Here is a 15,740-nt window from a genome sequence, read left to right on the forward strand (position 1 = left end):
ACTGATTGCTGCTATGGTATCCATTTTCTAAAAACTAGATACTGATCATTTTGTTCCTCTGACACAATTTAAGACTGCAATATTGTCAGAATATGAACACGACACTTTCAAATTTTACATGGCGAATACACAAGTGAAACAAGAATCCTGTTTCTATGGAATTAGTGGTGTAAAACACTAAATTGTGTCAATACCATGGCTTCTGAAGCTGAATGAGGGGTATTTTCTCCTGTGCAGCTTGAAGTGTTTTTGCAGACAGAAATAGCCTAGGTCCAACATCCTGGGTACATCTGAATGACAGATTTACATTTAACTTCTGTGACAAAGCTATCAACATTGGAGAGTTGGGTATGGTAGGGAAAGGATAAGAAATTGTCTGACAAGATAAATTATGATCATTAGGGCCAGCATTCAAACCTTGCCCTCCCATACAACGGAGCACTACACAGACTAGTTATTTCTTTGACCAGAGCAATATAAACAACTTAATATTTTTATACTGCAAGTGAATAACTTACCGAAGCCTTATCGAGAACTTTAATTGATGATGGTTCTGCAATGTTGTGTTCCAACAACGATTGTTCCAACGTCCGAAGTGGAAGGGTCTGCCATTTGCCAATCACAACCAGATCTATATCACTGAAATCAATACAAGTAGGTTTTTAGCATATTATGATGTATAATAATAAAAATAGTACTATAATAACATCATTAACAACATCTCCATATCAAGTCATCACAATTTCTATAAATGTCCATTTCAGTTTTCATGCAAGCAACATGTATAATAAGAATGATGAAACAAATCTGACATTAAAGTACGTATTATTATGCTAAGAGATCTTTGTTTCAGAATGTTCTGTATAAACAATTATGCAAAACAGTATTCTATATATCATGTGGGAATGAACACACACACACACACACACACACACACACACACACACACACACACACACACACACACACGTGTAAATTGCAAAAATGCTCTCGTTCTTGGGGGCAAGAAATTTTGTGGAATACTAATATTCATAGCCCATACCACCTTCACACAAATCTATGCTAAAAGATTTGTCACCTCTCTTTGACACTTTTTTCTAATAAATTGTGTAAATAAAATGTTATGATTGCATGAGGACAGTGGTTTGAATTTAATCTTGTTGGCTGCAGGTACCAACAATCAGTCTCTCCTCATGTTGCCCAGAAAGTCTCCTGTGACTAGGTTTCTAAGTGACTTTTCTGTAACTCTCCCTATTTCTTAAAACTCACTAGTCCTTTTTTCCATGCCTCTTCCTTTTCCTTCAACCCTTCTGCCAGAAGACCGAGCCGCTGACTAAAAACTCACACATTTCCATATTTTTAATATGTTTTTTCTCCTGCCGCTGCTTTGTGAGTAATCTTTTTATCCATCCAACTATACAGTATTTGCAGTTAGCTTCTCATATACTAGCTGCCTTTGCAATATTTCAAAATCAATGAAACTGGATAACTTGCTCTCACCTAATATTATTGAATTATTAGGAAAAGTGTACACTGCTACTCGCCTCATCCTGGCTGAAAGCTTACATGTGTAATAGCCTCTTAGTTGTGCCCGTCTGTGATTCAACGGCTCTGCTATATTGTGATTAGCAATCTACCCTTTTCACAATATTATCATTATTTCATCCTGGGTCTTCCATTGTATGATTGAATGAATTTATAGCAGCTAAAGTGGTGAATGTTTGCTCAAATATAGTAGGGAACAAAAACACTGAAAAGCAGCTTCCCACCTGCAAAATAAATAAGTATTACATTGGACGACTTACACATGAATTGCTACACCAGATAATAGGTGTATAATGTAACAAATCCATAACGAAAGAAATGAAGAGAGGTGTTGGCAATATCATTAATCAATTGTTGTCAGCATTACATTAAGGGTACGCATGACAAGACGGGACTTTCGCTGATTTTTAAGACAACAATGAACTTCTATAACCTCGTTAAGCGCATTCAAAGCATCTATTCTTTAATAACTGACTTCATTGTTTTGAAAAGTAATACATTACTGGAAACAATTGGCAACTGAATTTGAACATTACTTATGCAGCCAAAATCTCACGAGACTATGGCTTTAGACTCAGAATAACTAGTAAAGTAATTATCCACTGCATTCAGAAACTGTAAATACTTCCTCAATTAAACAACTGTCATATCTCATTTATCTTTTATGAGCCTCCAGTCTTCTGACTGGTTTGATATCTTCCACCATGAATTCCTCTCCCACGATAACCTTTCCATCTCAGAGCAGCACTTGCAACCTACATCCAAAATTATTTGCTGGATGAATCCCAACCTCTGTCTTCCTACACAGTTTTAATCCCCTACAGCTCCCTCCAGTACCCTGGAAGCTGTTCCCTAATGTCTTAACTGATGCTCTATCATCCTGCCCCTTCTCCTTGTCAGTGTTTTCCGTATATTCCTTTCCTCTCCTATTCTGCGGAGAACCTCATCTTTCCGTACCTTACGAGTTCATTTAATTTTAACATTCTTCTAAAGCACCACTTCTCAAATTATTCTGCTCTTTTCCATTCTGGTTTTCCCACAATACATGTCTCACTACCATAGAATGCTGTGCTCCAAACATACATTCACAGAAATCACTCCCTCAAATTAAGACCGACCTTTGACACTAGCAGACCTGCCTTGGCCAGGAATGCCCTTTTTGCCAGTGTTAGTCTAATTTTTATGCCCTCCTTGCTCCATCTGTTACAGGTTATTTGGCTGCCTAGGTAGCAAAATTCCTGAACTTCATCTACTTCGTGATCACCAGTTCTGATGCTAGGTCTCTTATTGTTCCGATTTCTGCTAATTCTCACCACTTTCATATTTCTTCGATCTACTCTCAATCCATATTCTGAGCTCATTACACTGTTGATTCCATTCAATATATATTGTAATACTTATTTAATTCCACTGCGGGCAGCATTGTCACTGGCTAATCTTATTGTTGATATCCTTTCACCTTGAATTTCAATTCCACTCTTTTACTTTTCTCTTATTTCCGTCATTGCTTCTTTGATGTACAGATTGAACAGCAGGGTAGGAAGACAACATTTTTGTCTTACACCCTTTTTAATGCATACAATTCGTTCTTGGTTTCACATTCTTTCTGTTCCCTCTTGGTTCTTGTACATCTTGTATAACACCTGCCTTTCCCTATCGCTTACCCCTATTTTTATCATGTTTTCAAACATCTTGCGCCAGTTTTCATCGTCAAATGCTTTTTCTAGGCCAACAAATTCTACGAACTTGCTGTGATTAATCTTCAGTCTTACTTCCATCACTAATTGCCACGTCACAATTCTCTCTCTGATATATTTATCTTTCCTAAAGATAAACTAAATGTCAACTAACAGATCCTCAATTTTCTTTTCTATTCTTCTGTAAATTAGCCTTGTCAGCAACTTGCATGCATGAACTGTTAAGCTAACTGTACGATAATTTTTGCACTTTTTGACTTTTGCAATCTTGGGAATTGTGTGGATTATTTTTTCCAGAAGTCTGATGGTGTGTTGCCAGTCTTCTACATTTTACACCCAAGAATAATCATTTTGTTGCCACTTCCCAATGATTTTAGAAATTCTGATGGAGTTGTATCTATCCCTTCTACCTTATTTGATTTTAAGTCTTCCAAATTCTGATTCTAATACTGGACCCCTATCTCTTTCCTATCAACTCCTGTTTCTTATTCTATCATGTTGCCAAATAAGTCTTCCCCCTTATAGAGGCCTTCAATGTACTCCTTCCACCTATCAGCTCTCTCTTATGCATTCTTAGTGTTACATGCTCCAGTTTTCAATTTCACCAAAGGTTGTTTTGACTTTTCTATATGCCAAGTCGTCCCTTCTGACAATCACTTCTTTATCCATTTCTTCGCATTTATCATGTAGCCATTTTTCCACCTTAGCTTCCCTGCACTTCCTATTTATTTCATTCCTAAGCAACTTGTATTTCTCACAATGTTATGAAAAGGTCAGTTGTTACCCACTATATAGTAGAGATGGCAAGTCACACACAGGCACAAGAAAAAGACTGTGAAATAAAGTTTTTGGCCCAACAGGAGTCCATCAGAATAAGACAATACAAATAAACAAGCGTGCGCACGCCCGTACGCACACAGTATCTCACTCATACACAACGGTGTGCTCCTCGGATTGTGTGTGTGTGTGTGTGTGTGTGTGTGTGTGTGTGTGTGTGTGTGTGTGTGTGTGTGTGTGTGAGTGAGTGAGTGAGAGAGAGAGAGAGATTCTGTTTGGCCAAAAGCTTTGTTTGACAATCTTTTTGTTGTGCCTAGTCTTTTCATAATAATGCCATCATTCCATCCCAGATTTTCCATTGTTTGACTTTTATTTCCATATTTGTGAATTTACCTGGGCATTTCTGTACTACTTTTGTTGATTATCTGAAGAACTCCCTCTGTTACTCACTTTTTTCACAGTTACCTTACTTGTACCTAACTGAACAGCCTAGTGAGCTACTTATTATAGTATGTATTGCCTCAAAGAACTTCTTGCATATCTTTTCTTTCATTAGTACTTCCGTATCAGACTTCTTGTCCAGTGTTTATTCCTGATAAGTATGAAAGTTCAGCCTATTCTTCAACTTTATCAAATTTTGTACATCTGCCCCTGGGTACACTTTACAATCCAACGCCTTCTTGTATCTCCCAACCTTTTCCACGTTTACCTCCTTTTGCAATTCTTCAGCAGAGTATTCGCTATAGCCACCTGAAATTTATTCCAGAACTTAAGTGTTTCTCCTCTTTCATTACTGCTACAAAGTCCATATTCTCCAATAACCCTTTTTTATGTCCTCCACTACAACCAAGTTATAATCCCCCCATAACTCTTAGATTTTCATGATCTTTTAAGTACACATTACCTGTTCAATATCCTCATATTCTCTCTCTATCTCATCTTCTGCTTGTGACGTTACCATGTATACCTGAACTATTGTTGTTGGGCGTTTGTTCGCTGTAGAGTGTGATGGAAACAACCCTCCTACTGAACTGTTCACAGTAACTTAGTCTCTGCCCTACTTTTTCTGCTGCTGTTGATATTATCCTATACTCATCTGACCAGATATTGTTGCCCTCTTTCCATTTCACTTAACCTCACTGTGTCTAGACTGAGCTTTAGTGTTTCCCCTCATCAAATTTTCCAATTTCCCTACCACTTTTGAACTTTAGGCATTCTACACACACAACTCTTCGGCGAGGGGGGTGGTGGTTATTATTCAATCTTTCTCATGGTCACCTCCCTCTTGGCAGAACCTCACGGAGATGCAAAAGGGGGACCAATCCAGAATCTACTGCCATTGGAGAGATCATTATAACACTTTTTTAATTACGAGCCACATGTATGGGTCTTTAAAGCAGTGATTTCCATTGCCTTCTGCATCCTCATGCCCTTTATCACTGCTGAGCCTTGTACTTTTTAGGGGCACAGTTTCCCACCCCAAGGCTAAGACAGTGGCCTGAACCTCTGTCCGCTTCTCCGCCCTCTTTGACAAGGCCACTGGCAGAGCGAGGGTAACTTCTTATTCCAGGAGTCTTTGGCCGCTATTGCTTATTTTTATTCAAAATTTAAGCAGTGGTGGGGTTCAAACCCAGAACCTAGGATGTTTTTGATTACTAATCAAAGACACTAACCCTAGACCATGGGTATTTCTGCAATATTTTTATCGCAGGAACAGATACTAATTTTTCAGCATTACTTAAAATCAATAGTAAGCACTAATGACACTATTCTAATAATTTTTATGCATTATTCTATTACACCTGTTGCTGCTCTAATTTTTCTGAGAAAACATGATTTTTGAGGCATTTAAGACTATGAAATGTTCTCCCTAAACATAGCTCATTTCCAAAGAAGAGAGAATAGAGAAAGACGGTACTATTCATGCTGGAAAAGAAGAAGAAAAAAAAGAGAAAGAAGAGAGAGAGAGAGAGAGAGAGAGAGAGAGAGAGAGAGAGAGAGAGAGAGAGAGAGAGAGGGGTGGGGGTGGTAGGCAAGTCTTTTCTGTGTACATGCCACAATAACTCCACTGCTTCTGCAGCTGCAAACCTAGTAACTAATGTTAAAAGATATCCTCAGCCATCAAGTAAACATACAACTTTCTCAAACCTCCACCCTTAGAGAATACATGTGCATGAGGGGAGGGGGGGGGGGGGACGACTGATTGAGGGGATCAAAATGTGAATAAGTAAAAATCAAATATCTGCAACAGGTAACGGTTCTGGCTCTTTTCAGTTGGTTTCTGGATGTCACTGTATGCAACGCCTGGATACTCTCCCTCAAAAATGAAAATACTATCGCTGATATAAGTTTTCAATGAGAAGGCGAGGAGATTTGCAATACCACCGAAAGGACTTGGATGAGCCCTGCACTGCTGTACTGTAGAAAATGAGCTCCAGTGTAATTGAACGACCGAACCAATTGTGAAAATATATGAACATGGAATACCAAATCAAGTAACTCATTACATTTGTAATCTGCAATTGTGATAGATTTCTTTCTTTCAGTAGAAAGATGTGTAAACTATCCATAAAAATGTATGCATCACTCAATAGTTCTTAGCATTACGTATATGGTAAATTACGGTATATTAAAACAAGAAAAGTAAAAACCATTTCACTTTAAATGCTTGTTTTTCAATACAACTAACAAGAAAGAAGTAATAAATGGAAAAAAATTTAGAAAAACAATTCAGGTACTACAGGATTAATACTGGATATTTAATTTATAGGAGTAGGACTTAAATTACCATCTAACCACTTAAGCTTTCTGTAGATTTCCTGAATTACTTCAGGCAAAATGCTGGAATGGCCAGTCCCCCTCCAATGAAGACCAAGTTTCTTATCTGGCAATAATCTACCCTTCTGTCAATCACTAGATCAGAGATCAGAAACAGGGAAAAAGTTTTCTATTTTTGACGTAAGTGTGGTACAAAACACTTGCAAATGTGGTGGCAGTATCAAGGATGATGGTGGATGGGAGATGATGCACAATACACAGTAGAAAGTGTCCAGATGACCTTTATTCTGGCTGACATGCAAGAAACCTTAGATGGAAGTGATACCAAATCATAAATTGGCAGAGAAAGGTTTTTATGATTTTCAGACCAACATGCAGCTGGGCAGAAGAGAAATGTCCGTATTAGGTCTGGATAGGGATTCACCTTATGTACCATCAACAAAAAAGAATAAAATTCTGTGTATGCCCTCAAGCACAGCTGGGCATAGAAAGGCACTGTAGGAATACTTGTCACGGGTTTAAACCAAGAACATTAAAACAAATGTGCCTAGATGGACAGCCAAGCTAACAGGAAAGGCAAATTTGAGTTTGAAGCAGACAGCAACCATCTAGATACACACAATTTCTTTCTGTTTGTGATACAGGTGGGAGTATTAGGTGAAGATTACAAAACTGGCCTATAATGTGCTCTATTTCAATTGGTGGGTGTGGAAAGGAGGGGGGAGGGGGGGTGGGGTGTTCCACACTGATGTGATGTTTACATAATGAAATAATTTTAATTTGGAACATATATGCAGTTTTAAGTATGTACAGTGAACGAACACTCTCTAACAAAAAATGTTTGGCGAGTTCATTCAGAAGCAAAGGACATTTCAGAATTTGAACTCGTCTACTCTTTAATGTAAGCCCTCCAGCTTTTACAAATTAGATGCAAATTATTCTCCCACCGTTGTATGTACATGATGAGCATATATACATGCCTGATAACCAAGTGAGCTGTGTCAAGTATTCCTTTAATTTCTAACTGATGGACAGTAAGATTTCGAACTTTCTTCCACCGAATTTATCATGGGAATAAAATTTTATCTTAACTATAACTTTCTAATGCTAAAGATACTCAAGGCAATGAAATATTTTCACATGGGCTATACATATGATCTGCAATAAACAAAAGTGCTTCATCAGGAGATGACATGTGGGCTATGTAAATTACATGGGTTGGTTCTTTCGTTATTCCAACAGATATATGTACACATACTGCAGCCATAGCCGAGATTACGAACACATGCCTGTGCAGTGGCACTTAACTATGTATTATCCATTTAACTCTGGTGGCAGAAGAAATGTTAAATGCTAATATTTCTCTGGTGATGTGAGGGGAGTTGGTGACAAAGTTCCTGAGCACTAGATTTTGTGGCAGTGTGCTGGGTAAAATTCCAAATCTGTTTGCACAATACACAGTAGAAAGTGTCCAGTATCTTCTGGAGAATAGGCATGTGACACTGCTGGTGGAGACTTGACCCACAGATGAGGATTTTCAGGTAGGAGGTACCCTTGGTGCTATTCGAAAGGATTAGGCTTTGTGTTTGCACTGTGCTTCACTGTGACAGTTCTCTTCATCCATATAAAACAAATGCAACACCACACTGTATGTTATACTGCTCTATCATTACTCATCCACATTACACAGACATATTCAATACTTTCTAAAATGCCAGAGGACGACAACGGTGAACTATCATCTCTACAATGCCAATGATGGATTCTCATGTCTGCCTCCAACACTCATTTCCTCAGTACAGTACTGATTAAGAGAGACTCCCGAGATCTTACCAGCTACGATATCTACATTATGAACCAATACGGGACTAGTTTTGGAACCTGCTTGGCACTTGGCTCTCTGCAATCTGAGGATACTATTACTCTGTACTACATGACACTGAATGAGACTCCAGAGAAGGGCAATAACCAATGTTCAATTTATTGAATAATTATCACTATGAAAACAGTACTTTACCTCAATCCTGAATGGAACCATTATGAGCCACTAAATCCCAGTAAATACTTCCTGTCTAAAATTGAGTAGAGACATGCTTCAGTGTAACAATGTTAACAACGTTTCCAATTGGTCCTGAAAACTGCCTGGGGAAAATTGAAGTAATGAACTGGTAACTGTAAGATGACAGGCTGTTAGGGCATAGATCTACTTAATCTACTGATGCTACACTTGTGCAGTAAGTATTCTTCGCAACTGAGCTAGCAAAAAAGTGATAAGGATGTATAATTTTTTGCATATGCACATGACAGCAGGATACTGGGCACAGTCACAAAATGAAATCCACCAACACACAATGCACTCAGTCACAATAAAGTGGTACATGGATTAGTTATCGGCACAAAATTCTCAAATACATAATGCAATTAAAAGACAATATGTAAGCACATACAAAATGCTGCCACAAGTAACTTTAAACCAGCAAGCACTAGATGATTACACTTGATTACAAAACCATCTACTCAGTCAAACAGAATTCCTCCGCACATAAAACTGCAAACATCAGCAGATTGTTAAACACTAAAATAAATACTAAATTTTTGTAACAGATGTCACCACATTTTAAAAATTAAAAAGTATTGAAGAAGTTAGCAAATTCAAAAAGAGAATACTTTGACAACTATGGTGAACTACTGCAGTTCTCTGTTGTTGACCTCTAAAATTTGAATCCCTCACAGCTTCCATCAAATTTTGGTTGTTTTTGTTGTGACTAACATTTGTAGTGCAGCATGATGTCTACGTTAGGTAGAAAGATTGTAATATGGTTGAGGGTATGCGAAGCCGATGACTGAATGCCAAATGAAGACTAGTTACAGACTGATATGTTGTGTAGCCTAATGTTAACATTTGTGTCATATTTAAACGTGCTTTGCCATATTTAAACCCCCCCCCCCCCTCCCCAACCTTGCTGCCAGGTTTCTTCTCTCTGTGTTGCAAAGGGGTCATATAGACCCAAAGCAATATGCTGGATATACAGTCAGTATCTTAATGAACCGACATAAAAACACACATTACAGTTGTTCAATGTAACTGTGATGATACCGTTTACATAAAGATTTCGGCCAATGAACAAAAAAGGTAAAACAGAAAAAGCATAGTGAGATGATCTTCCAATGTGCTTATGGGATCATACTGACCCCAGTGGTACTATGAAGGTTAACAGTACTACGAAGGTAATGCACTTTTCGCTGTGAAAACGAAAACTGCAAGGTAAATTCAGAAAATGTACATACAATAATGGGAATGTATCCAAAGAGTACTTTGATGCTTGTTATGCATATACACTGTTCATAAAGTACGAAAAATACAAGGGGGGAGGGGTACACTACATAATTTACATATATCTTCGTAACAGTCCTATCCTTTCATTGTAAAGATTATCATGACAAATTTCCTCAAGTGTTCATAGGACACTCAAAAATACTCTCTTCCTCATCAAAGATCTAAGCATTTTTCAAATCTCAGGCATATGCCAAGGCAGCTGATGTGCAGCTTTCCAGGTTCAATGTATTTATTTTGCACATGGATTCTATTCAATAATTTCTTTGGTTCTCAAATTGCTACACATAATTTCTTCACCGCCTTTTCCCCCCTGGTCTTACAATGCAGTATGGAACATTTGGATCAGAATTTATTTTCACATAAAGTCATGAAATTATTTCACCCACAAAAAAGTGGTTTTTCATGTGGTGTCTGTGCTGCTTATATTTTGAGGAACTTATGTTCTTCCTCAGTAGGTTTTTATAGACAAGTATTTCTTAATTTTCAATGAAACTTTTTAAGTGAAGAGTTCAAGGAGAGAGAGAGAGAGAGAGAGAGAGAGAGAGAGAGAGAGAGAGAGAGAGAGAGAGGAGGGAGTGGGGGGTTGTTTCTGAAAATACCTAGAATTCTTTGGTAAGTTATGCAACGGAATTTTCATTTAAAAAGTATTACATGATTGTGACCCAAAACCACAGGAAAATTATCATCTAGGAAATTCAAGTGAGTAGGCTTACAGTGATAAAAATTACTAAGACAGAAATGACTGCTTCGTCCTTACGGTTATCTCTTCCGGGGTCAGCCTCAAGAGGGTTGGGTTGTTTTGGGGGAAAAGGTCAAACAGCGAGGTCATTGGTCTCATCGCGTTAGGGAAGGACGGGGAAGGAAGTCGGCTGTCCCCATTCAAAGGAACCACCCCGGCATTTGCCTGGAGCGAGTTAGGCAAATCATGAAAAACCTAAATCAGGATGGCCAGACGCGCGATTGAGCCGCTGTCCTCCCAAATGCGAGTCCAGTGTGCTAACCACTGCGCCACCTCACTCGGTTCAGCCTCAACAGGTGGGTCCTTAGTTTAAGAGGTAATGACCTGCTCCCTTCCCTACCTTCCCCTATCAACCTCTCCTTCCTCTCAATAAAAGAAACACACAGTGCCAAAAGCAGGTATCACTATTTTCATTTTCAAATGTTACTATGTGCAATATCTGGAATGGCACTTTCCAAAAGTAAATCATGGCAAACCATCCCATGTTTTTTTGTGAAAAGAATCTTGTCTTTCTATAAAATGGGAGGATTTGTCGTCATGAGACACAAAGGTGTTCATAAACAAGAAAAAAGCGAAAGATCATTATAATTGACTGACTGTACAGAGGATCACTTCCATATTTCACAGAATTTCGATTACCTCAAAAATCAAGGAGTGAACTTATTTTAGTAACAGGTCGAAAAGAATGTTTCACTATTCAGAACAATGTACTGAACCAATTAAGTATAATGGTTAGATAGTTTTTTTTTCCAGTCACTGTGAGAGAACAAATACAGATGATATTTCACATCAGTGATACTGAACAATAAGTCCGGATAAGATGTCTGGCATTAAGTATCCAGAACAAATGAATTAATACATTAAGAACCTGAGGGGGCTTCTGGCCTAAGCTTCAGCAGTGTAAATGACCACTGATATATTTGGGAAACATAGTACCACAGACCTGCACTGAATCATTAGTGTTGCAACATAAACGACTCATCAAAATCTGACATATGTAAAAGACCAGGTTTATTTTGTTGACTTCGCCAATTATCAACTAAACTGTCACTCTTCCAAACTCAACCAGATCTTTGGCTATGCTACAATCACTAACTGTAAACACTTCAAAAGTTTAAACAGAATCAAGCTTTGTGAATGTGTGTCAGTTGACATGCACATTGGCAGGATCAACCAAACCAATACTGAAAAAATTCTCCAATATTTACATCCCAGTGAACACCAATTATGTCACTAAAACTGACTAGTGTACCTAGGATACAGAAAGAGCGGTAGAAGTCTTGCTTTGCTTATGGCAAAAATACATGTACAAGCAGACGGAATAAACATCAGGAGAGTCCAACAGTTTTTTTTTTTCCTTCCTATGTTTCTTTCAGCAGATGGAAGACAAAATTTTGCATACCTTACATTTATTTCCAGCAAGTAATGGAAATTTCCTTTTGACACTGACTTATCTGAAAATGCCTTAGCACAAATTAATAGCTACACGATTGAATGCCTGCTCACGGGATTGTAGTGTGAAATACATCATTGTACAAAATGCTGATGGTAGCAATTTATACCATAATTTTTACATAATTTCAATGCAATTAAGAAGTCCGACACGTGTCAAAATATTTTACTACGGAAATATTCCGAAGGTATGGGAGGTACCAAAAATCTTAAGATCAAATATGCAAATGCACCATGCTCATAGGCTCTCATGATAAGCGTGTAGCAGCCCGAGAAATCTATGAATCACTTTAATTCAGTCCTGCTGAATGAAAAACATATAGTGGTGCTATAAGGCAGGAGACGGGGTAGGAAATGTAGCGTGAAGAGGTGTGACATACAGTAACGGATGAAGAATATTTGCTACCAACTGACCCACGGTTTATTTCGTTCTACCTACAGGCTCTTCACTGTATACGAACAATTTTGCGATAGAGCATGTCTTCAACTTGTTTACAAGACATCAATATTATTGTCTGCGCAAACTAAGTTAGCACCGCACAATAACTGACACATCAGTGTCAACTTAAGCTTTCACGAACAGTATAACTATAAGAAGTATGTGCAAAATATATTGTGATGTAAAAAGGCATACAGCGAGTACAAAACAAATAATTCTAACCGTGTGTGTACAATACAGAAAAAAAAAGATACTTTCCACATGAACAATGTCACATTCACCACAAGGCAATTGCCTTATTAGCTTAAAATTACGAGACAGACGCGAGTAGTTGCATGCCTGGTGAATATGGAATTTAGCTGAACTATGATTCCTATGAGAATAAAGATGCTGCTATGACTGCAAAAAAAACATCAATTGGTTCCCAAACTCTTAAATAATTTCTCAATCTGTAGAATACTAATTTCTATGTTTTTTACTGAATGAAGTAATAAGTTTGTTCATTATCAACTAACTGAGCAAATTGCAATAAACATGCTGGTGAAATCTTTACCACGTCTGTTATATACGTTTGGAGTGTACCACATATTTGGAAAAGATCTACTTCAAACAATACTTAATTCAATTGTCCTAACACTGACATTTGACATCTTAGATAACTATTTTTGAGGTACACCACGACTTCGTTTTTCGTACTTTTACGCATATAAAACTTGTAAACTTGGTTCAGCACACAACATCTCCCACTGAATTGATAGAAAAAGACAGTAAATGTTAAGTAAATCATAAAGCTTGCGAACCTGCAAGAAAATCTTAAGCCTACATAGACAGAACTGTTCCAGCGTTTTGAATTGGATTTTTACATTGTTTTTATTACAGGATAAAAATAAACAATCGGCTTCACACCCAAAACATTTCAACCACCGCATCACAACAATGTAAGCGACAATTAATTCTATAATAACTGACACGTATTTTTATTAAATTAACACTAAAAAAGTACAATTATTTTATATTTTTAAAACTAAAAATGAAATATGCTACCCACTAACCTTGTTGGGAGATAAAGGCCTGTCCTGAAACTTCCAAATATTTCAACTGTTGAATCTGGCCACAAACTACGGATCACTTTTTTAATCTTTCGAACCACACTAAGGCGAAGCTCATGTTCTGCTTGCGTTGGACTCATGTACTCGTAAAAGTCCTCGATCTCTTCATGAAGACTGAAAATCGTATTCTTTCATTAGCTAAGAGGTATAAAATTTACGATACGAAATGTTGGAAAGTCGAACTGAATAAAAAACCACATACCCGATGACACCACGGCCGTAGGTTTTATTCGAATTTCTCCATGGGCAACCACCGTGCTCACCAACCAACGACGCCTGGTTAAAGTTCATGCCATAAGTACTTGCACGATTTTTCCTTTTCCTGCGTGTGCGCTTGTAGTACGTATTATTATTTATCACACGATCATGAAAATCTTCATTGTTCGTTAAACTATCTAAATGAATGTAATCCTGTCCTTTCTGTCCTATTGCTGGACTAGTATCTATAATATTCATACTATCAAGCCCCTTTTGGGCTTCCCAAATGCGTGTCCACAGCACTTTCGATGGTCCGTCTTGCTCTGGCTGAAACCAACCTATACTGGGATCCATAAAACGCACCAGCCCTTTTGCAGGTGCTCAGACAACTTAAAGACACCACCACTATGCGCTTTTGAAGACTTTTATCACTATTCTACTACAAATATAACCACCAACAGCACGATCTGCACACACATCAACCGGCTGCAGTTCCATAAACTACCGCGAGATGACGGTAGCACACGAAAGCAGATATGATCCAATTTGGCTAAAATATTACGGTTATTTGATAAGAGGGCGTAACAAATAATACTGTCGTATAATATATAATTTTAAAGAACACCACATGCCGTGTGCAAATAAACCATAACCTGTGATGCAAGAGCATTGATTTGCAACGATGAAGACTAGCTTCAACGTTTACATTGCAGGTGACAAATCCGATCAGGGACAAACTATTTTCCCTTCCAGTAAAAGTCTCGTGGCTATTAATAGACCAGTGGAACAGCGATGCAAAGGTATTTGAGATAGAAGGCGTCGAATATACACAACTCTGGAGCATTCATTTGTATTAAATGATGCAGAAATTTCTGGAATTTGCTAGGTCTATTGTAATTTCCGTGATTACCGACAGAGTTCACTGCAGTCACCATATTCATCTTTAGTATTTGTTAGGCTGCGTATCTCATACGAACAGGGAAAAAAAAATATTTGAGCGATGTCATACTCCGTTTTTCGGGAAAACAGTGTTAATTCGAACAAATCATTCGTTGATATGATAAGACACACAAGAACAGAATAATAATAACAAAAATACCTTCTTATGAAAGATGTTTTAGTTACGACTTTTTAAAAGCAATGCTAGTGCCAATTAATGGGTTGTCCGAGGGTTTAGTTAGTATTCCTGTAGTCTAGAATGAAAGTCTCTTCGTAGTACCATCTTTCTTCCTACTCGGACAACTAAATAATGTTAATCACAGCGATGGTACTTCATGCAACAAATTTCAATTATATGCTAATTTGAAATGTACGTTCAAACGTATCATCTATGCCAAAGTTCATCACATCGTTACTTATTATGCCCATTAAAAATTTTTAAAAGATGATAGACTCCAGAAGAATGATTAAAAATATGCGTGTGAAATCTGGCGTTTACGATTATGTACTGTCGATACTTCACAGTAACTTGTCTAGAAGCATTTGTTTATTTTCTGTTTGAGAAGTTCAATGTCATTTCCCATTATATATTTTAAACAACATTTGTGAACACGTGCGGAAGAGGAATTGGCACTGATACCCAAACAATCATAAATGAAATTGGGGAGCACTTTAGTGTAACTCAAAGCTCATTTAAAAGGAGGGAATGGTGACATTAACTACTGACATG

At 37.7% G+C, this 15,740-nt stretch overlaps 1 protein-coding gene across 2 annotated transcripts in view; it reads right to left on the bottom strand.

The window, feature by feature from the left end:
- LOC126277949 (terminal nucleotidyltransferase 4B-like) overlaps window positions 1–15,536 on the bottom strand; it is a 48,452-nt gene extending 32,916 nt beyond the window's left edge. The window contains exons 1-3 of one of the 2 annotated variants that reach the window (XM_049977547.1): window positions 14,076–15,536; window positions 13,817–13,987; window positions 519–639 (exon numbers count right to left, since the gene is read on the bottom strand). In XM_049977547.1, coding sequence (XP_049833504.1) covers window positions 519–639; window positions 13,817–13,987; window positions 14,076–14,425 — 642 coding nt within the window. In that variant the 5' untranslated portion in view covers window positions 14,426–15,536. The remainder of the gene's footprint in view (window positions 1–518; window positions 640–13,816; window positions 13,988–14,075) is intronic. The other variant, XM_049977546.1, reaches the window with a different exon arrangement.
- Window positions 15,537–15,740: the final 204 nt, after the last annotated feature.

The sequence above is a fragment of the Schistocerca gregaria genome, chromosome 6 (assembly GCF_023897955.1).
Source record: "Schistocerca gregaria isolate iqSchGreg1 chromosome 6, iqSchGreg1.2, whole genome shotgun sequence".
Taxonomy (NCBI): Eukaryota; Metazoa; Arthropoda; class Insecta; order Orthoptera; family Acrididae; genus Schistocerca; species Schistocerca gregaria.